General features: G+C 40.2%; 1 protein-coding gene across 4 annotated transcripts in view; it reads right to left on the reverse strand.

The window, feature by feature from the left end:
• FERMT1 (FERM domain containing kindlin 1) overlaps positions 1–24,224 on the reverse strand; it is a 59,203-nt gene that overhangs the window by 29,983 nt on the left and 4,996 nt on the right. For 3 of the 4 annotated variants that reach the window (XM_060396894.1, XM_004014352.5, XM_012188701.4), the window contains 5 exons: positions 18,401–18,569; positions 15,895–16,128; positions 12,543–12,689; positions 10,986–11,199; positions 8,954–9,056 (listed from right to left, as the gene is read on the reverse strand). In XM_060396894.1, coding sequence (XP_060252877.1) covers positions 8,954–9,056; positions 10,986–11,199; positions 12,543–12,689; positions 15,895–16,128; positions 18,401–18,551 — 849 coding nt within the window. In that variant the 5' untranslated portion in view covers positions 18,552–18,569. The remainder of the gene's footprint in view (positions 1–8,953; positions 9,057–10,985; positions 11,200–12,542; positions 12,690–15,894; positions 16,129–18,400; positions 18,570–24,224) is intronic. The other variant, XM_042229747.1, reaches the window with a different exon arrangement.

A 24,224-nucleotide genomic window follows, 5' to 3' on the forward strand; every position in this document is an offset into this window, starting at 1 on the left:
ATCCTCCAAAAACAAACTGAAATATGACACGCATGAAAACATTCATGGCAGCATTATTCCTAACAGCTCCAAACCAGAAACACTCGAGTGTCCCTCAAATTGAAGATGAATAAACAAAACGCATCCACATGTATCCATCCACATGATGGGACTCCACTCAGGCAGAAACGCAGATACTCATCAAAGCCAGCATGCTGAGTGAAAGAATCCAGACACAAGCTACACGCTGTATGATTCCATATGTGAAATTTCTAGAAAAGGCAAAACTCAAGACAGAAAGCAGATCAGGTGCAGGCTGGGGCTTGGGACAGAGACTGACCACAAATGGGTATGATTGGAAACGTTTTTGCATGATGCAAGTGTTTTAAAACGAGATTGTGGTGATGGCTACACGACTATGTAAATTTACTAAAAATTACAATGTATACTTGCAATGGGTGAATTTTATGGCATGCCAATTATACTACCATCCAAAGACATGAAAACTAAAAAAACCACATATACACACAGTGCACACCAAAAACCAGGCAACCAACTCCCAACCCTATCCCCACGAAAGGCCCCTGCAGTTGCTAAAATCTGAATTGGGCTCATAAACTGTCATTTGTCATATACATATTTATATATATCTGTATGCATGTATGTATCTATTGGTCTACCTATTACTTCTTCTCTGTTTGCTTAGTTAAAGTAAATTAAATCACCTGATAAGGCTTTTCTCTCAAATGCAGTCAGTACAGATTTAAGAAATTGAATAAGCGCTTCCACACTTAAAACTACTTATCTCCTTTCCATTCCCAAATCTGGTAAAACAATTCTTTGAAAGTATTGGTTAACAAGAGTCGCCTACTTTTCCAGACTGACATCAGGAGAACAGGCTGGGCCAGGCCTGGCTCTTGCTGAGGAACCCCAGATCGTCTGCTACATCCAGAGAGCTCTGGACTTTTCCTCTTTGGACTGTTTGCATTCCCACTGAGCACAGGGTCCTGGGTATTTTGCAGGTTCATTTGCTAACAGGGGCCCCAAAAGGTTTTCCCTGAGAGCTCTTTCAGGGGTTTCAGTGATTCAGAAACACATTTTTCCCTGGTGGGGACTGGCTACTGCTGCTCTCTCCTTGGCCCTCGATTTCCTTTGTCTCCTAGTTAATTGAAAATAGAAATCACCAAAATATGTGGCTTCTGCCACCTCCACTGCTCAAATCCCTGTTTTTCCCCATCTAGTCAGTTCAATAAACCTCTTTCTCCTTCCACCAATCAACAATAGGAAAAAATAATAAAGCCTACTTCCCAAAGTTTTCATGCTCTCAGGAGAGGATTACTATTTGATCTAATCATTCAAGATTCTCTGTTAGTTGGGTAGCAACTTTTAGTATCTTTTAAGCCTCTTACTAAAATTGATGTACCTTTTCTGGAGAAGGAAATGGCAACCTGTTCCAGTATTTTTGCCTGGGAAATCCCATGGATAGAGGAATCTGGTGGGCTACAGTCCATGGGGTTGCAAAAGAGTTGGACATGACTTAGTGACTATAAAACAACAACAAACCCTGTAAGACACCATCCTGCAGGTTGTTGTTTTCTTTTTTGCTGTAGAGCAGGCATTCCTTTTTTTGTGGTTGCTAGCTGGATGCTGTATTTAATGAAGTAGGTATGAGCACATGCTAAAAATATAGCCTTAGTACATAGAGATTATCATGCAGTTTGTGTAATTTGGCATATGTGCTAATGTACTGAAAAGAAGATTACTTCCATGAACTATTTTGCTTTTGTATTTTGCTTAAAATGAAACTAATTGATGGGGGAATATGTAAGACCCTGCATAAGGATAAAAGCAACATGTTTCTAGTTATGTGATGATCAAGATTTATCACGTCTGTGTTGCTATATGGCCTCTGTTCAGTAATCTTAAATCTAATTTTAGGCCTAAAATTCCCATTTTACTCCTGAGTGAAAAATGATTACATGTAACTCTGTAAACCCTGTCATATTATTTTTGTAAAAAATAAATGTAAATGTGTACATATATATGTGTATATATATGCATCTATCTGTCTATATAGGTTTCCCCTGTGACCTAGACAGTAAAGAATCTAACTGCGATGCAGGAGACCTGGGTTTGATCCCTGGATTGGGAAGATCCCCTGGAGAAGGAAATGGAAACCCACTCCAGTATTCATGCCTGGAGAATTCCATGGACAGAGGAGCCTGGTGGGCTACAGTCCATGGGGTTGCAAAGAGTAGGACATGATTGAGCAACTAACACACACACACACACACACACACACACACACACACACGTATGAAGTATGGAAGGTCCTAGTTGATTACCGCCTGCCTTGACAGCACTTTTCTCTAAGATGTTAGACTTGTAAACCACATATTGCAGGCCTGAGGACTTAGTACAGAATCAAGTTAGAAAACACATCTTTCAAGGACAGAGTTTGTCTGCTTCCTAACGAGGAAATTAATAACAAAGAAACATTTTTCAAAGAGGTTGGACTTTAAAAAGTCCACATGAGCCTAATAAAAGGGAAAGTGTTGCTTTGAAGTCATAAAAGTTATTTTTTAAATGCACACATTTTAAAATGCCCTTAAATGGGGCAAAAGAGTATATAATGATGAAATTAATTTTGAATGAATTTAAAAGAGACAAAAGGTGTACAATAAAAAGTCAACTCTCTTTCTTCCTTGTTCCGCACAAATGGTGGTTTCTCTCCTGACTGTTTTGTATCTTGTTCCTTTTTGAGTGAGTGAGTGAGTGAGAGAGTGAAGTCCCTCAGTCGTGTCCGACTCTTTGTGACCCCATGGACTGTAGCCTATCAGGCTCCTCCGTCCATGGGATTTTCCAGGCAAGAGTGCTGGAGTGGATTGCCATTTCCTTCTCCATTTACTCAATCATATTCCCTGAACATGTTTCCCATCAAAAGGAAGCTGACTCATTCTTCCTAATCACAACACTAGATGAATGGATCATAATGTAACTAACCAGTTCCCTACTGATAGATGTTTAGGTGGTTTCCAAATTTTTTCTAAAACAAACAATGTAATAATAACTATTCTTGTGTACAGATATATTGACTCACATATTTGAGTATAACTGTGGTAAAAATACCAAAGGGTATATTTTCTGGGTTAAAGCTATGCAGAATTGTAATTCTGACAGACACTGTCAAATAGTCTTCCACAGAGACTTAATTTGTACTTTGACCTACAAGCAGTCTATGTATGAGAGAACCTGTTTCTCCACACTTTAGATAAATAAGATAGTATATGGAACTTTTTGTTCTTTGTGGATGTAAGACTAAGAGCTATTATAGTTCCTTTTCTATGAACTATGTGTTCACATCCTTTGCTAATACGTTGCTGCTATTTTATTACTGATTTGGAAGAACTCTGTATATATTAGAGAGTCTGGCCTTTTGTTTGTAGTATTACAATAAAATTTTTCTACTTATTTGTAGTTTTTTGCCATGTACACAGTTTTCACTTTTAATTAAAATGTATCAATCTTTCCTTTTATGGATTCTTTTTGCATTGCTAAAGTAATATATTTGAAATGTTGTATTCGAGTACTCTCATATATCTGAGAATTTAATCAGTTCCGGTAGCCTACACCCTGTAGCTTGCTTGTATCTCTCCTCTGAAAGCCAGAGTAGAGAGGTTCCCTGGTCCAATTAACTGATCTAGTTCCTAAATACAGGGTGCCTTGTATATTTGCAGTGGTTTCCTGGGTGCTATCTTTGCTCTTCTTAATTTATTGTAGATTCTTTGAAAACATGAACTCTATCTTAAGTTTCTGTATCTTCTACTCAGTACGCAGTAGAAGCCTTAAACTTGGTTTCATTTATAGCACTCTGTACTTTAGGAGGGGAAGGGAGGGAGGGCTGCCACAACTCTAGTTGGTTGGGAATCATCTTGCATCGCAAAGTCATATCCTGCTAGCCTGAATCTTCTAGTCATTTTTGGGTTGACAGCTGCTATTTGGCTGTTATATTCAAATACATTTTGTTCATAGGCTGTGGACAGAGAATTCCTTACCGATTAAGCAAGCAGAGACTGGAGGCAAAGAGCCTAGGACAATGGCCCTGGTGACCTTTGTCTTTGGTGTGCTTGCCTCCTTCTGGGATTATGATTCTTTTTAATCTTCCACTTTTTAAATTATTTTTACTTTTTAAAAAAAAATTTGGCCACACTGAGAGGCATGTGGGATCTTAGTTCCCCAACCAGGAATGAAACCCACACCCTCTGTATTGGAAGCATGGAGTCTTAACAACTGGACCATCAGGGAAGCCTCATAATCTTCCACTTTTTAGACAATACATATTTAACACTGCTCTTCCATGTTTGCTAACTTAGGCTGATGATTTGACATGTCTGAATTTTTTGACTGTGATGTCATTCACATGTTTCTGACAAATTTTTTAGAAGTAGATGACTGAGTTTATTTTCAGCAATGAGCTCAATTGCCAAAGCAAGGAATTTAATGTAGAATCTCTTGGCAAGGAAACTGATAGGAAGGCCTTCAAGACCTAGCCGATCCAATCACAGAGCAAGTGACCAAGGATCACTCTCCTAGCATCCTTGCAACATGTAGGGGTGGAGGGCAAAGGATTTATCAGAAGTGCTCCCTATTTTCAAGGAGTCTGGAGTTTGTGGAGAAAATTCATGAACGTGGTACAATTAGAAGTATGAGTCCTGAAATCACACTCAGTTGTGGCTCAGAAAATGGAAGGGCCAGGGTGACCAAGAATAGAGAAAAGCTCTTATTCTAGAAGGAATAAGACTTGAGTGTGATCGTAGGGCAGGGTTTCTGAATCTGGGAGTCTAAATCAGGTAGTCTATAAGCTTGGATGAGGAAAAATTACATCTCCATTTGCACCAACTGCTAGTGGAAATTTAGCATTTCCACCCATGATGAATGTAAGCAACAAACCACAGTATTATAGAGTACTCATGACTACCAGAATCACAGACTTTTCATATTCCTTACAGTTGCTATTTTCCAATAATGCTCACATGCATCACCACCACTTCAATATTAAGCTAGTCATGAGAATGGCCACTATATATTCCTGTTTATTCAATTAATGAAAGAGATTTACTTATATCCATTTTGGATACTTTTGGTTACTATAGTTCAATATAATTATTCCTTATTGTAATCTTATGTTTTATTTCATTAATTTGAAAACCTTATTATCATGTCCAGCAGTTTTGGGTCCTTGGCTGCTATCTTAGCTCTTGGCACACGGTTGCTGTTTGTTGTTTAGTTGCTGAGTCATGTCCGATTCTGTGCAATCCCATGTACTGTAGCCTGTCAGGCTCCTCTATCCATGGGATTTTCCAGGTAAGAATACTGGAATTGGGCTGCCATTTTCTTCTCCAGGGGATCTTCCTGACCCAGGGACCATTTCCTATATTGGCAGGCAGATCCTTTACCACTGAGCCACCTGGCAAGCCCTTGGCACACAGTAGTTGTTTGATAAATAAATGAAAAAATAAACAACAAGGGTACAAGTCTGAACAGACAAGATGGAGTCACATTCCTGACTTAGCAATTAGAAAATGCATAAATATGCTTTATTTATGTCTTATCAGATTTCAGAAAAAAAAAAAAACTTCTATATTAGAATAGATAGCATACAACAAGGTAGAACAAGCTGCCTAGAGACTAGGCAAGGAAAGAGTAAGTTGAGTGAGGAATGAGACTAAAAATTGAGGTCATAGGAAATGTAAAGATTTGGTTCTTTGATTTTTTTCATCAGTGTCTTATAGTTTTCTGTATATAGCTCTTTTGTCTCCTTAGATAGGTTTATTCCTAGGTATTTTATTCTTTTAGTTGCAATGGTAAATGGGATTGATTCCTTAATTTTTCTTTCTGATTTTTCATTGTTAGTATATAGGAATGCAAGTGATTTCTATTTATTGATTTTGTATCCTATGACTTTATCAAATCCACTAATTAGTTCTACTAATTTTCTGATAGTGTCTTTAGCATTTTCTATGTACAGTATCACGATGACATAAACAGATGAAGGGATATTCCATGCTCCCGTGTTGGAAGAATCAATATTGTGAAAATGACTACACTACCAAAAGCAATCTACAGATTCAATACAGTCCCTATCAAATTACCAACGACATTTTTCACAGAAGTAGAACAAAAAATTTCACAATTCTGTATGGAAATACAAAAGATCCCAAATAGCCAAAGCAATCTTGAGAAAGAAGAATGGAGCTGGAGGAATCAACTTGCTTGATTTCAGACTATACTACAAAGCTACAGTCATCAAGACAGTAAGGTATTGGCTCAAAAATAGAAGTATAGACCAATGGAACAGGAAAAAAAGTCCAGAGATAAATCCATGCACATAAGGGTAATTATCTTTGACAAAGAAGGCAAGAATACACAATGTGAAAAAGACAGTCTCTTTAATAAGTAGTGCTGGAAGAACTGGACAACTACAAAAGAATGAAATTAGAACATTTAGTAACACCATACACAAAGATAAACTTGAAATGGACTAAAGACCTACATGTAAGACTAGAAACTATAAAACTCTTAGAAGATAACAGGCAGAATACCATATGACATAAATCATAGCAAGATCCTTTATGACCCACCTCTTAGAATAAGAGAAATTAAAACAAAGATAGATAAATGGGACCTAATTAAACTTAAAAGCTTCTGCACAGCAAAGGAAACTATAAACAAGGTGAAAAGACAACCCATAGAATGTGATAAAATAACAGCAAACAAAATAACTGACAAAGAATTAATTTCCAAAATATACAAGAGCTCATACAACTTAATACCAGAAAAACAAACAACCCAATCAAAAAGTGGGCAAAAGACCTGAACAGACATTTCTCCAAAGAAAACATACATAGATGGCTAATAAACATATGAAGAGATGTTCAACATCACTCATTATTAGAGAAATGCAAATCAAAACTACAATGAGATATCACTTCATCTCAAACAGAATGGCCATAATTAAAAAATACACAAACAACAAGTGCTGGAGATGGTGTGGAGAAAAGGGAACCCTCCTGCACTGCTGGTAGGAATGTAAATTGTTATAGCCACTATGGAAGACAGTAAGGAGAGTTCTTAAAAAACTAGGAATAGAACTACCAAATGACCCAGCAATATCACTTCTAGGCATATACCCTGAAGAAAACAGAAGATACATGTACCCCAGTATTCACTGCAGCACTATTTACAATAGCCAAGACTTGGAAGCAACCTAGATGTCCATTGACAGATGAATGGATAAAGAAGTAGAGGTACATAAATACAATGGAATATTACTCAGCCATATAAAGGGATGCATGTGAGTCAGTTCTAATGAGGTAGAGGAACCTAGATCCTATTACACAGAGTGGAGGAAGTCAGAAAGAGAAACGCAAATATCACATATTAACATATATATATATGGACTCTAGAAGGACAGTACTGAGGAATCTGTTCACAGAGCAACAGTGGAGATGCAGACATAGAGAACAGACTTATGGACAAGGGTGGGGGAGAAGAAGGAAAGGGTGAGATAAATGGAGAGGGTAGCATGGATGTACATACAGTAACATATGTAAATAGATAGCCAATGGGAATTTGCTGTATGACTCAGGGAACTCACACTGGGCTTTGTAACAGCTTAGAGGGGTGAGAATGGGTGGGAGGTGGGAGGGAGATTCAAAAGGGAGGGGACATATGGACACCTATGGTTAATTCATGTTGATGTACAACAGAAATCAAACCAACATTGTAACCAATCATCAACAATTAAAATAAATAAATATTTAAAAAAAGATTTGGTTCTAATAGGCAACACAAAAAGAAAATCCTCATAGCTGTATAATTCACATTGCCCTTAGGAAAATTAAAACAATTGGTTAGGAAAAGCTGTAACAGTGATTTCTCCTCCAGATTTAATCAAAGAAGAACCAAAATTTGCTTTCTTACCATGGTTTGATGGAAGTGATGCACTCCAGACACAAGCCAGGTCCAGGGGCAGAAAACTGGATCTCAACCAAAGATGGAGCAAGAGCTCCAGAGAAGGACAAGAAATAGGGCTTATTTTAAAGAAGACACCAGTTAGAGAAGCAGTGATCCCAGAAGGCCTCTGGAGACCAGATTTAAGCTAAGGACTAGGGAGAAGATAGTGGCAGAGACAGAGAGAGACACTGCCATGCACGAGGAAAGGATGGGCGCAGAAGGCGACTTGGAGCAGCTCCTCGAAGAGCAGCCCTTTGGTAATTGGACAAAAGCAGCCAGCTTTTGGTGGAAATAATACAATCCTGTGCACTCAGGTGACCAGTTTGTATTTTCTACTTTGGGCCATTTTAAATGCTGGTTCACAGCTCTACAAAAGGGAGAGCTGGGGCAAAGAAAAGGCAGACATTCAGAGGCCTTGTTTCACCACTCAGCTGTCCTGGGAAACTTCAGGGAGGGGATGAGCACTTAATATGGGAGTTGGCAACCAGCTGGGTTCTTTATTGACCCAGGTGACCCCTCTGTCTCACCAATCAAGACTCATTCAGCACTGTGGTGGGGAGCCAAGTGTGTGCTATCATGGGGTCCTGGCTTCTTCACCAGAAACCCTACACCTCTTAACCTGGCCCTGACAACTCCTTTCTTCTTAAGCATGAAGGGCTCCGGCTTCATGCTTGTGAGCCACTCACTCTCTTCTTGTTCTGGGCCCCTGTGGAGAGGGGCAGCACATGCCATGCATGAAGGTCCTCAGAGACTCCCTAACTCAGGGGAAGCTCACCATTCCCACTAGAGACCAACAGGAAAATCCAGAGACCAGTATACACTTATTGGTCTAACCCTGCAGAGCTAAACAGAAGGTTACAAGAATTAATCCTAATTTTGGTAACTAAATGATTCAGCTTTACATTTCAAAGCATTTGCATTTAAAAAGGAGAGAGAGAATAGAGAAAAAGTATCTTACTTTGGGATTCAAGTCAAAGAAAGTGTAGTATTTAAATCGTAACAGCAGCTGCTCATCCTCCTGGATGCCTTGTTCCATAAGGGAACGTGAGGAGTCTAGCCAACTAGAAAACAAGATAAGTTTTAAAAGTCAATCAATTTTACACACATATTTTAGTATTATATAATATGATATATATACATATACATGTAAATGCATGCATGTATGTCTATATACACCCTTGAACAAACTCTGGGTAAGTAACATAATCCAAACCCAGTAAAGGAGATGACTTGATAACAGCTTGCGCCTCCATTTTATCACACAGCTTTCTAAGTGCTTCTTTGTATTTATGTATTTTCTCACTGGCACTTTAGAGTAAATCAGTGAATGAGCCAGGGCAGTTATTTTCCTAGTTTTAGCAATGAGGAAAATGAGCCTCAGTAACATTAAGTGACATGTTCAAGGTCCTGTGCCTCTGGTGGAGCCAGAATGAGAATCTGCAGTTGCTGACTGCTGCACGTACTTGTGCTGTGTGTACTTGCTGACTGCTGACCACTTCCACACCAGGTGACCTGACCCCAAAGTGGCTTTATCTTATTATCTAGACCTTTCTGTAACTATGGAAATATTCTACAATGCCCAGTCCAATTGAATAGCCACTAGTCACACAAGGCTACTGAAGATTTAGCTAGTGCCATATTTTAATTTTAATTATATTCAAACATTAATGTAAATGTCCACATGCTGCTGGTGACTCCTGTACTGGGTAGCACAGTTCTAGAGTCTGAAAGATACATACTGGGTAATGGTGAGGAGAGAATAACAGTTAACAATGAAATGAGGTGGGAATGAGGGCCCTCCAATACCACTGAAAATGGCTTGAACTTCTATATATGAATATATAGAAGATCAGTTTATATGTTTTATGTATTTTATATATGTCTATATAAATTGATTTTATTTATATATAAAATATTCTATTATATAGTCATATATTCCCTTGTGGGAGAATGAGGACAACCAAGATGCAGTCTCCATCCGAAAGGAACTGACAGTCAGTGGGGTAACCAAGCCTCAGATTAAAGGAACAAGGAGACACTGGAGCAGCAGGACGGGACTTGAGGGAAGTGACTGATCTTCTGAGAAGACTGGAAGTGGCTGGGCCTTATAGGACAAACAGGGACAGGCCAGTAGAGCAGGAGGGAGGGGGAGGGTCCTGGAGCAGAGGGAAAGCTGGAGGCAAGGCAGTGACGCAGGAAGCAGCATGCGCGTTGGAGGCATGGGGAGCATGAGAGCGCAGCAGGACAGAAAGATGGACATGCATGGAGTCTGATCTCACGGGATCAAAGGAGAGTATGAACTAGGATCTGAATGCTAACACATGTGACTTTACTTGGACAACAGTGAGTGAAATAAGTGGTGGTTTGAGAAACTTTGAGTGTATTTTCTGAGACCACTTCAAAGCTTAAGGACTCACTAATTGGAATGCAGAATGGAAAAGGGGTGCTCTGTCAAAGACAGCAAAGCCACTTGGGGCTCCCCTGCTGCCACAGAGGGAACCAGCCCACTTATAAGCTGATCTGCTGCTGCTGCTGCTAAGTCGCTTCAGTTGTGTCCGACTCTGTGCGACCCCATAGACGGCAGCCCACTAGGCTCCTCTGTCCCTGGGATTCTCCAGGCAAGAATACTGGAGTGGGTTGCCATTTCCTTCTCCAGTGCATGAAAGTGAAAAGTGAATGTGAAGTCACTAAGTCTTGCCCGACTGCCCATAAAATTTGCACACGTGTCTGAACAAAGAATTAGCATTCACATGCCAGTAAACCATTGAGTTAACCCAATGTGTAAATGTCATACTTTAAATGTATTGAAATGGCAAATGGTTACATTTTGTCTTTTTTGTTGCTAAAATCAGTGCTGGCCTTTGTGAATAGTATACAATTCCTAGGTGTGCTGACTTGAGAACTGAACAACCCCTCCGTGCCTCATCTCCACAGCATCTCTCTTACATTAACATCAGTTCACAGAGAAGTAAAACAAGTTAAGTCCTTACCCTGCGTTAAGCTTGGCTTTGTCAGCCAGAGACCGAGGCTGGTACATATCAGCAAGTGCTTCTGGTGATTGTGGGGGCTGGCTGAATGCCAGGATGCTACAGTTTTGTTCTGCCAGGGGGCTGTCACTGAACCAAGTCATTGTGGACGATGCTGGTGTTCCGTTTATGGGGTCATATGTGGGGGTCATGGTTTTACTGTATAAGCCAGGACTTACTGCAAAGCAAAGGAAAGTACGAACTAGGATATGAGATTTGGGATACGAATCTTTAGAACAATAATTATCAACACTGCTTGTACTAAAATGGATTTTGAATTTAAATGTTTGTATCATTTAGAAAAAGCAGATGAATGATGGTAGAAGTTAAACACAGGTGAAACTCCAGTCTGAATATTTAGTCCCTGGAAAGCTTCGAAACTCATAGGCTGTAAAAACTTCCAAAATCACTTCCAAAATCTTCTTCTTAATAATTCAAAATTCTCTTATAGCAGTAGTGAGTTCTGGCACTATTAGAAAACTGGAGCTCTCACAGAATACATGCATATACTTTATTTTTTGGCAAATCTCTTAAATTGCAATGCTTACCAATTTAAAGAACTTAGCTAGTTGATGGTTTATAAATCATCTGACTCTACTTTGCATAAGGGAAATATAAATAATCCTTTTCATTCTTTGTACTGGAATATACTATGCAAGAAACTCTCAATATTGCAAGCATGCTAGAGATTCATTCTTATATACAGGCATATCTCATTTCACGATGCTTCGAAGATATGTTTTTTTGTTTTTTAACTTTTTTTGTTTTTACTTTTGTGACTGTGTTACATTTTGGTAACTTCTCCAATATTTCAAGCTTTTTTCACTACTATTATATTTGTCACTGTGATCAGTTATCTTTCATTTTACTACTATGACTTGCTGAAGGCTCAGATGATGTTAGCGTCTTTAGCAATAAAATATTTTAAATTAAGGTATGTACATTTTAAAAAGACATACTGCTACTGTACTCATAATGGCAACAATATAGTGTAAACAACTTTTATATGCGCTGGGAAACAAAAACAAATTTTATGCAACTTGCTTTATTAGAGCAGTCTGCAGTATCTCTGAGCATGTCTGTAAAAATAAAAGAATGACACTTTTCTAGAATTTTTATTGCCCCTCCTGTTACATACCCAGTGCAAGATTTAAATTAAGTTCAGGAAAGAGTCACGTGAAGGTAGAATCAGGAAGAGAAGTATATTAGAATGATCTAACAAATTTCCTTATCCCACAAATTCATGGCCAATTCTGCTCAAGCTTTTCATTCATCAGCAGCATAATATATACAATTAAAATAATGAGCCATATAACATACCTTATTAAAAATTTTCTGTTCTAAAATTAGTTGGATACTCTTTCCTTATCACTGGAATCCTTAATTTTAGTCCTTGATTAGGGAGAGAGGAGGAAAGGCTAAGTAGAGGGGAGGAGAGTTCTTGGGTGGGACTTAAGAATTTAAGAAATTCTTGGATTTAATAATGAATTAAAATAATGAAACACCTATCATGAATCTTACCAGATGGACCTGAAATTGTTGGAGAACCCTCCAGGTTTAAAATATCTTCAATTATGGGCTCCTTATTATTTTTGTCTTTTTTCTTCTTCTTTTTAAAATATTCACCTGAAGGCTTTAATAAGGACAGTTCTTCTGCTCTTCTAATATCTAAAAAATATATATAAAAAAGAAAAAAGAAAAGCAAGAAGTAAAAAGAAAATTCCTTCTAAGACTTTGAGTCATGCTGGGCATTTGAAACTATTTCTCAAAAAATTCCTGAGAAGTAAATGGAACTAAATGACATTCCTTTTGAAGAAATTGAAGATCAGTGACCCCCAAAATGGGTGTGTGGGGATCAAACAGTGGAGGGAGATTCATTCTAGGAAAATTTCTAGTTTGTTTTTAAATCTATTATGAAACTATTTCAAACATATTCAATGCTAGCATGGTGGCCCCTTCCCATGCTCGCCGCCCCCTTAAACCTTTCCTAGTGTTTTGCTGTTCTTGTGTCATTTACTTACTAGCAGTTTCCCCCTTCCTCCTTCCTTCTTCCTTTTCCCCCTTCCTTTTCTGTTTTTAGGTTTTTAAGCAACCAGCAAGGACTCCATCTTTTTCTTTATGGACCAGTGGTCCTCAGAGCCTTTGTCTGCCCTGTGGCTTCTTCCATCCCTGTGGCAGACATCCTAGGCACCTTGTCCATCTCCTGGCCCTCCCCATTTTGGTGCATTTTGACCTCTTTCCAGTGGTAGCTAGGATGTATCTCTTTATCCAAGGGCCTGCTCTGGATGCCAGAGTCCTCACTCCCCAGACAGAGATGCAACAGGTCACATGAGTTCAGAGAGTTAACACTCCCCAAGAGCAGCCCTCAATGACTCAGTGACTGGTGGAATGGTATATTAACATCCCAGCTCCCTTACCCCTTGGTTGCATAGCTCCAAGGCATGACCACACCACTTTGCAGAGGGCCCCAGCTGTCCACAGTGTGAGCTGATTAATGACACTCGCTTATTAGTGGCCTTCTCTTCCCAGTCTCACTTCACCACTCCCAGCCAGTGTTTCCTGGCATGACTTTCTAAATAAATAATATTTATACTTGAATTCTTATCTCAGGTCTTCTTCTGGAGAACTCAAGCTAAGAAGATAGTCCCCACTGTCCTCCATTAATCAAATATACTTCTAACTGCCATTTCCAATTAGAACTGATTGTACACTGGGCTGTTATGATCCCAGGTAAAAATCAAGGAATGTGCATGTTAGAATCTCTGGGCAGCTTTCCTGGAGGTAAATGCACTAATTCCACAGGTATCCCCACCTTTTAGTTCAGCTGAGGTTGAATCTGGCAGTTGAGCTACCAGTAAACAAACCTGACTGTCAGGTTGCAACACACACCTGTAACCATTCCAAATGCATAATTCATACACAAAACCAGGAGATGAATAAAAATTTCCAGTAGCATTAGTAACAAAACAAAACAAAAACCCCACTGATATCTAAGCCCAACGTTTATATCTTGTCTTTTCTTTGAGAGAAAAAAAAATCATGCTGTTGCTAGATTTAAGTTCAGTTGGTCAGATATAAAAAGTGATTATTAGGAAATTCCCTGGAGGTTGAGTGGTTAGGTCTTGGAACTTTCACTGCAGGGGGCATAGGTTCAAAGTTCAGTCCCTCATTGAGGAACTATGATCCTACATGCTGTGCATCTTGGCAAAAAAAAAAAAGTGATTATTAGAAATGCCAAGTTGAGTCATTTAGAGTTACCATGAAGGTGTAATCTAGAAAGAAAAGAATGTATGAATGCTTCTGTTTATTTAAAAACTTCAGGTTTTTGACCCCAGCTATAATGTGTGCTTCTAGTCTACTGTAGTATCTGAAATGTACATTTTCTTTACTCATTTACTGTTTTCAAATTTTCACTAGAATATTATTGAAAGCCAGGTACCTTGTGCTTATATCATTTGCTCACCATGCATCAAGGAAAATTCTGGAACTTACCTTTTGTAATGGAAGCTTCCAATCATTTGTCTGGTCAGCAAACAGTTACCAAGCAGGTGATATGTGTTGGGCATTGTGCTAAGTGTTAGGAACAGACATGCTCAATAAACGGCTGTCTTCATCCTATATAATACCATACCAGCCTGCACCACTCAACACTGGCACTCTCAATAATGTGTACATTATTAGATTTCCCCCCCTTTTTCCTTCATTACCTACCTCCTTTTAACATCTTATTTTTTACATGATTTATTTTTTGTCTCTGTATGCTACAGTGGAAGCTCAGGGAGGACAGAGGGTTTGGATTATTTTTATTGCTAACCAATCTCTGCTGCAAAGTTGCTTCAGTTGTGTCTGACTCTGTGCGACCCCATAGACGGCAGCCCACCAGGCTCCCCCATCCCTGGGATTCTCCAGGCAAGAACACTGGAGTGGGTTGCCATTTCCTTCTCCAATGCATGAAAGTGAAAAGTGAAAGTGAAGTTGTTCAGTCATTTCTGACTCTTGGCAACCCCATGGACTGCAGCCTACCAGGCTCCTCCGTCCATGGGATTTTCCAGGCAAAAGTACTAGAGTGGGTTGCCATGGCCTTCTCCAAACCAATCTCTAGCACTCACCATAGTGCCTGCCAAGTCAAAATATATATTTGCTGAAGGAATGAATAAGCAGTTTACAGTTTAATGGGGAAGATAGATCACCCACTCACATAGTGTATATACTGTGTTCAAATCCTAAATACTAGTCTTGGAACTCAAGAATATAACTACACACACTTTCAAAAAATATGCTTCCTTACCCAGAGTTTGCAAATATTATGGAAGTCCCAGAAAGAAGAAATGGTTTGGGCAGTGTTGTCCCTAAAGACTGTTAAAATTTTTGATCCATAATTAAGCATACATTTCTGCTTAAAATAAACTCCACAAATGATGTTTATGTACAGAGTTATTTACTGGAGCCAAGTGTTAGGGAAGCAATTAAGACATTGCATCACCATTATCTCAAAAACAACATAGACATATCAGCTCTATGGTGATAATGATTTAATGGAATTCTTTTCATTTGTCTTCAATATAGCAATTTCAGTATGGCTTAGGGAAATGAGTTTGGGGGTGGAAATCTTAATGGAGTTGTCTTTCCTGTTTACAAATCTCTTTTGAGACTTTGAGCTTTAAGCTTTGGGAAAATGAACCTGATTTACTCTGATAATGTTCCATCTGGTTTAACTTCACTTAAATGGCTAAAGTCCCCAGAACTGGGCTTGAAAACTGTGCTCCTAATAAGGGATGTAAAGCCAACCACTTGTGGGCAGAAGTGCGTGTATTTTCCTGTCCTCTTTTGCTGAGAGTACAGAGGGTAGAGGTGCCCGCCTGTGGGGACTCACTCAGGGCTCTGCAGATGTCGCTGACAGCTCTGAAGACCACAGTCGAGAAGCTGACTCGCAGTCGGACTGTCTTCATGTTTGGCAGGCGGAGGCGAAGCATTTTATGCTGAGGGGTAAAGACAAGCTTTGCATCTGCCTGGACCCCACATTTGTCCAGAGTCCAGTGTGTTTTCAGAAGCCAGCAATGTTTCTGTTCCCACCAAAGGGCAAAGTCTGACCAGTCCTGGGCTATGTCTGCAAGAATAGAGAACAGAGCGCAGAAAAGTGAGAGCAAGCACTTGCACCCTGGAGTCAAGCCCTGCATGTGCAAAACCAAAGCCAATGCTGGTCTTCCACTCTCATCTCTTCCTACAACCCAAGGCTCCATCATTCTTGGCTTCTTGTCCAAGTCCCTAAGACAAGGCAGCTAGAAGACCGACTGAACCTCACCTTCTTTACATTTAAATACTATGGAAGGAACAGAAACATACAACATTTATTCACGATGAAATGCTAAAGTTTTCTTCTCCCAAGTCCCTCAGTGCCATGGTCCTTTCTGGGAAGGCCAGAAGCAAGGCTTTGTTTAATTGAGATGATTTCTCTAATAGAAATGGATCCTTCCAGGTCCCTGGTGGTCTGGTGGTTAAGAGTCCCCCTTCCAATGCAGGGCACGTGGGTTTGATCCCTGATCAGGGAACTAAGAACCCACCTGCTGTGGGACAACTAAGCCCATATGGTACAACTCAGCCCATGCACTACTACCACCACCACAACAGTGAGGAAAAATAGATGAATCCTTCAGACACCAGCTCACAAGGGAACATCAAAAGCTTCCAGTCAAAGTACATACAGAACTACTGAGAAGTTTACATTTCACCCTTCTCAGGAATGTCCACCTCTTATCAGTACCACTGCATTACCAGTTTCCAAAATTGTTGACACTAAAATCAGAGCTGAATATTTTATCTCTCAATAGTAGCATCAACACTGAACCCTTCCACTTTTCAATGCCCCTTGGCATCAAGATTGAATCTTTCCCCTTTGCCAATGTTAGAGTCATAGTCAATCTTTTACTTTGCTAAATTAAGAGTCACCAGTACTTTTACTTAAAATATGGTTTCTCCCTCTTTCTCGCTTTTTAAATTAGAAAACCTTTCTCTCAGTGCTATTAGTAGAAGTATAAATGCTGGAGGCTTCCCCCATGGCTCCGTGGTAAAGAATCTGCCTGCAATGCAGGAGATGTGGGTTCAATCCCTGGGCTGGGAAGATTCCCTGGAGGAGGGCATGGCAACCCACTGCAGTATTCTTGCCTGGAGAATCCCATAGACAGAGGAGCCTGGCGGGCTATAGTCCATGGGGTCATAAAGAGTCAGATATGACTGAAGTGACTGTGCACAGCGCAGTGCAGAATAAATGCTGTAATGCTGTAACTATTTTGGAAAGTCCTATGATTCAGTAACTTTTCTCTGATCTGTATGCCCAACAGAAATGCCTATACTTACCTAAGACAGGTACTATCTATAAAAGCCCCTATATGTAAAGAACCCAATATCCATAAACCATCAGGTAAATGGATAAATTGTGGGGGAAAAAAATCATATATTGGAGTGTTATACAGCAATGAGAATCAAAGAACCCAAACTATATGCAATAAAATGGATAAATGTCACAGACATAATGTGGCATGAAAGAAAGCAGATGCTTTAGGGTATATTATCCTGTATAATTCCACATATATACAGTTTGAAAACAAGTAAAATTATTCCTTTGGAGTAACAATTCAGGGTAATAGCTACCCTTAGTGGGACAGTGGCTGGGAGGTGTCAGATGTGGGACTTGGGTAGGGGAACAGGTATTGTTTTATATCTTGATTTGGGTGGTGGTAATATGACTGTGAAAATTCACTGAATTATACACTTTTGATAATTGCACTTTTTGTATGTATGTTATATTCCAATGAAGACAACTTAAAAATACTTTATATCACTAGTATAAGTGAAAAGCCAACATCTGTGGTCTTAAATAGAAGACAAAAAAATAAATGCAAAGAAAATAAAACATTATTAAATTCTAGGTCCATCGCGTTGACTCCTGATGTGAAGACTCTGACCCTGAAGACTTCTTTCCTTGTTTAAACAAGGACTAGTAGCAAACGGTAGGTAAGGACACTGGCACCAGGCTGCTTGCTCACAGAGCAATCAAGCATTGACAAAAAATCATGTAACAGTCTAAGGCCCCAGGTGTGGTCTAAGGTTACCCTAGATGTCACCATGGAGGGTGACCTCATTCCAGTGCAAACAGGTTATTACACCTACTGGGGAGTTTCAGTTTGCTACCAAAGACTTAAGTTTTGACAGAGGGGGTCAGGGGGTTATTTGGGCTCCTTCAGGGCTCCCCATTTCTCTTCTTCCTGTAGAAAGGGACCATTGCAAGATGGATGATCAGAAAAACTTAGATAGTCAGACAGCCTAGTTCAGTCATTCAGTGATGATGCAACATAAGAAACCATAAATAAGCAGCAACTTACTTATCTGTTCCACTAACTTGAGCATCACTCCCCCAATGTGCAGGTCTCCAGACACTCTCAGTGTGATGTCCTTCTGCTCCTCTTCATTTGGATGATCAACTCGGACCACAAGCTCCCAGGAAGCAGATGCAAAGTCACTGGATGAGAGCATTGTGGCAAATACAGGTGTCTACGTGAAAAAAGGCAGACGGACCAGAATGAAACTGAGGCTCATCAGGTAGACTCTGCAGAGCAAAACTTTCTTTTCTCTCATTTTTAGTTCCCTCCTCAAAAATGCTGCAGAGTTCCTGATACTAAATTCAGCATCTTAACTTTAAAGACAAAAAGTCTTATAAAAATGATCTCTTCTAAATCTCTTGTACTTTAAACTTTCTACCCTCCCAGGTCCACCTAGCTATTTATTTTCTGTGCCTGCCCCATGCATCCATCCCTTTCTCCTGACTTTTCTTGACCTTCTATGAACTACTTTAGCAATAGGCAACAAATCATGACAATCCTTGACATAAAAAATCACATTTATTAAAGTATAATTTGCATACAATAAAAGGCATTGAATTGAAATGTATACTTTGATGCATTTTATTATATGCATATTATACTTAAAAAGAATTGATTTTAAAAAGAATATCTATACATAGGTATTATTACATTCACCTATAAAATAGTAAGGACATTTTCTGGTATGAAAATTAAAAAAAACACAGAACAAAATAGTTACTTGTTTAGTCATATAACGTAGTTTTATCTTAAGCACATAAGAGATACAGGTCATTAATAATTTGTTCTTGTTGTTCAGTCACTAACTCATGCCCCTCTCTTTGTGACCCCCTGGTCGTATGCTAGGCATGCTAGTCTTCCTTGTCCCTCACCATCTCCCAAAGCTTGCTCAAACTCATGTCCATTCACATGTCCATCTTGATTCCAGCTTGTGAGTCACCCAGCCCAGCATTTCGCATGACACATATAAGTTAAATAAGCAGGGTGACAATATACACCCTTGACATACTCCTTTCCTAATTTGGAACCAGTCCTTTGTTCCATGTCCAGTTCTAACGGTTGCTTCTTGACCTGCATACAGGTTTCTCAGGAGGCAGGTAATGTGGTCTGGTACTCCTGTCTCATTAAGAATATTCCACAGTTTGTTGTGAACCACACAGTCAAAGGATTTAGCATAGTCAATGAAGCATATGTTTTATTTGAATTCTGTTGCTTTCTTCATGGTCCAACAAATGTCAGCAATTTGATCTCTGGTTCCTCTGCCTTTTATAATTCCAGCTTGTATATCTGGAAGTTCTTGGCTCACGTACTGCTGAAGCCTACTGCATAGGATTTTGAGCATAATCTTGCTACCATTGAGATTAGTGCAATTGTACAGTAATTTGAACATTCTTTGGCATTGCCTTTCTTTGGGATTGGAATGAAGATTGACCTTTTCCAGGCCTGTGGCCACTGCGAAGTTTTCCAGATTTGCTGGCTTAGAGTGAGGCACTTTAACAGCATCGTTCCAGTTCAGCTGGGATTCTATTACCTCCATTAGCTTTGTTCACAGTGATACTTCCTAAGGCCCACCTGACTTCACAGTCCAGAATGTTTGGCTCTAGGTCAGTGATCACACTATTATGGTTACCCCAGGTCATCCAGAGCTTTTTTATACAGTTCTTCTGCGTATCTTCTGCGTATGGAAGAAAGTGAAGAAGAACTAAAGAGCCTCTTGATGAAAGTGAAAGGAGAGTGAAAAAGTTGCCTTAAAGCTCAACATTCATAAAATAAACATCATGGCATCCGATTCCATCACTTCATGGCAAACAGAAGGAGAAACAGTGGAAACAGTGGCAGACTTTATTTTTGGGGGCTCCCAAATCACTCCAGATGGTGACTGCAGCCATGAAATTAAAAGACACTTACTCCTTGGAAGGAAAATTATGACCAACCTAGATAGCATATTAAAAAGCAGAGACATTACTTTGCCAACAAATGTCCATCTAGTCAATGCTATGATTTTTCCAGTAGTCATGTATGGATATGAGAGCTGGACTATAAAGAAAGCTGAGCATCGAAGAATTGATGCTTTTGAACTGTGGTGTTGGAGAAGACTCTTGAGAGTCCCTTGGACTGCAAGGAGATCCAACCAGTCCATCCTAGAGGAAATCAGTCCCGAATGTTCATTGGAAGGACGATGTTGAAGCTGAAACTCCAATACTTTGGCTACCTGATGTGAAGAGCTGACTCATTTGAAAAGACTGATGCTGGGAAAGATTGAAGGCAGGAGGAGAAGGGGACCACAGAGTTTGAGATGGCTGGATGGCATCACTGACTCAATGGGCATGAGTTTGAGTCAACTCCAGGAGTTGGTGATGGACAGGAGGCCTGGCGTGCTGCAGTCCATGGGGTCGCAAAGAGTTGGATATGACTGAGTGACTGAACTGAACTCTGTGTATCAGTTCAGTTTAGTTGCTTAGTCATGTCCAATTGATTCTTTGTGACCCCATGCACTGCAGCAGGCCAGGCTTCCCTGTACATCACCAACTCCTGGAACTTGCTCAAACTTATGTCCATCGAGTCAGTGATGCCATCTAACCATCTCATCCTCTGTAGTCCCCTTCTCCCTCCACCTTCAATTTTTCCCACCATCAGGGTCTTTTCTAATGAGTTTGTTCTTCTCATCAGGTGTCCAAAGTATGGGAGCTTCAGCTTCAGCATGAATCTTTCCAATGAATATTCAGGATTGATTTCCTTTAGTATTGACTGATTTGATCTCCTTGCAGTACAAGGGACTCTCAAGAGTCTTCTCCAACACCATAGTACAAAAACATCTATTCTTTGGCACTCAGCTTTCCTTATAGTCAACTCTCACATCCGTACATGACTACTGGAAAAACCATAGCTCTGACTAGACAGACCTTTGTCAGCAAAGTGATGTCTCTGCTTTGTAATATGCTGTCTTGGTTGGTTATTGGTTTTCTTTCAAGGAGCAAGCATCTTTTAACTTCATGGCTGCAATCATTATTTGCAGTGATTTTGGAGCCCAAGAAAATAGTCTGTCACTTTTTCCATTGTTTCCTCATCTATTTGCCATGAAATGATAGGACCAGATGCCATGATCTTAGTTTTTTTGAATGTTGAGTTTTAAGCCAACTTCTTCATTCTCCTCTTTCACGTTCATCAAGAGGCTCTTTAGTCCTTCTTCATTTTCTGCCATAAGGGGGTGTCATCTGCGTATCCGAAGTTATTGATATTTCTCCCAGCAATCTTGATTCCAGCTTGTGCTTCATCCAGCCCAGCATTTCGTATGATGTACTCTGCATATAAGTTAAACAAGCAGGGTGACAATATACAGCCTTGATGTACTCCTTTCCTAATAATTTGGAACCAGTCTGTTCTATGTCCAGTTCTAACTCTTGCTTCTTGACCTTCATACAGATTTCTCAGGAGGCAGATAAGGTGGTCTGGTATTTCCATCTCTTTAAGAATTTTGCACAGTTTGTTGTGATCCACACAGTCAAAGGCTTTGGCATAGTCAATAAAGCAGAAATAGTTGTTTCTCTGGAACTCTTGCTTTTTCAATGATTCAACAGATGTTGGCAATTCGATCTCTGGTTCCTCTGCCTTTTCTAAATCCAGCTTGAACATCTGGAAGTTCACAGTTCATGTACTGTTGAAGCCTGGCTTGGAAAATTTTCAGCATTATTTTGCTAGCACATGCTGCTGCTGCTGCTGCTAAGTCGCTTCAGTCGTGTCTGACCCTGTGCAACACCATAGACGGCAGCCCACCAGGCTCTCCCATCCCTGGGATTCTCTAGGCAAGAATACTGGAGTGGGTTGCCATTTTCTTCTCCAATGCATGAAACTGAAAAGTGAATGTGAAGTCGCTCAGTCATGTCCGACTCTTAGCGACCCCATGGACTGCAGCCTACCAGGCTCCTCCATCCATGGGACTTTCCAGGCAAGAGTACTGGAGTGGGGTGCCATTGCCTTCTCCAGCTAGTACGTGAGATGAGTGCAATTGTGCTGCAGTTTGAACATTCTTTGGCATTGCCTTTCTTTGGAACTGGAATGAAAGCTGACCTTTTCCAGTCCTGTGGCCAGTGCTGAGTTTTCCAAATTTGTTGGCATATTGAGTGCAGCACTTTCACAGCATTATCTTTTAGGATTTGAAATAGTTCAGCTGGAATTCCATAACTTCCACTAGCTTTGTTTGTAATGATGCTTCCTAAGGACCACTTGACTTCGCATTCCAGGATGCCTGGCTCTAGATGAGTGATCACACCATCTTCCGCGTATTCGTGCCTCCTTTTCTTAATCTCTTCTGCTTTTGTAGGTCCTTACCATTTTTGTCCTTTATTGTGCCTATCTTTGCAATGAAATGTTCCCTTGCTCTATCCAGTTTTCTTAAAGAGATTTCTAGTCTTTCCAATTCTATTTTTTTTTCCTCTATTTCTTTGCATTGTACACTTAAGAAGGCTTTCTTATCTCTCCTTACTATTCTCTGGAACTTTGCATTCAGTTGTGTTATCTTTCCCTTCCTCCTTGCCTTTTGCTTCTCTTCTTTTCTCAGCTTCTGTAAGGCCTCCTTAGAGGTCTTTGCCATTCCCTTCTCTGGTGGACTGGATGTCCATAGGAAAACATAGCAGCAGCAATCTGAAGAGGCACTGGCAGCCTGGGAAGCAGCTTCGCAGAGATCACACTGGAGACGGAGATGGGAGCAGGGTAGTGACCAGCACCACCAGTTCCTAGCACAGAGCAGGAGGAGAGGAGAGGCTGGGGCCAGAGCTCGGCAGTGGTTGGGGATCAGCTTCAGGGTGACTTGCAGCAGCAGAGAGGGCAAGAGAGGCCCTCTGCTCCTGAGTGGTGGATCAGCCCCAGGGTGGCCAGGGGCAGCACATATTCAACTTACTTGAGTTACCATTTTATATTATATATATCATATAAGTTTTTGGACACACTTTTGGCAAAATATTTAAAACAGGAGTGATAGACATACAATCCCACTCTTCAAAGTACAGATGAAGTGAATGCTTCAAACCCACAGTGTCCCATCATTGGAGGAACTAGGATGAGTGAAGCTGCTGCTGCTAAGTTGCTTCAGTCGTGTCCGACTCTGTGTGACCCCAGAGACAGCAGCCCACCAGGCTCCCCTGTCCCTGGGATTCTCCAGGCAAGAACACTGGAGTGGGTTGCCATTTCCTTCTCCAATGTGAATGAAGCTAAGCAGTTTCAAAACTGAGTGTTTTGAGTATAATAGGAAGACTGGAACCCCAAATTTGCAGAACTTAAAAATGTCAGTTCTCTTTAAGTAGGAGGCAAATGATAAATACCTCCTGGCTATTTTAAGATTTGAAATAAAGATCAGTCATTGAAGTGATGACAAATCTTTTTTACTTTGTGAGGTAAAGACAGCTTATAAGAAATCCCGGTTTTCATAAGGCCTGTTCTTGAAAACCATCAGTGTATGCAAAGGGCTCGGGAAAGGGTCTCTCTAAGGGAAAGTGCACAGGAACCCTGTGGATCTTATTTATATGCAGATTCTATTCAGCAGGATCCTGGGAATGATGTGGAAACCCTGCATTCATAACAAACTCCAGCTGATGCTAGTCTTCATCTTACACTCTTAAGTCAAAACAGCCACTTAAAAAATTAGCTCCAGGACTCCGTTCCTCCCTTCAACCTAATTAGATCAGTATTAAGCTAGGACCACGGTGACCTCTGAGGAACATTCTTTTTAATATTAAGCACTAAATCCCTTGGATAGGGGAGCCTGGCAGGCTCCAGTCCACTTGGTCACAAGAGTTGGACGTGACTTAGTAACTAAACCACCAACCACTAA

This window comes from Ovis aries, chromosome 13 (assembly GCF_016772045.2).
Source record: "Ovis aries strain OAR_USU_Benz2616 breed Rambouillet chromosome 13, ARS-UI_Ramb_v3.0, whole genome shotgun sequence".
Lineage (NCBI taxonomy): Eukaryota > Metazoa > Chordata > Mammalia > Artiodactyla > Bovidae > Ovis > Ovis aries.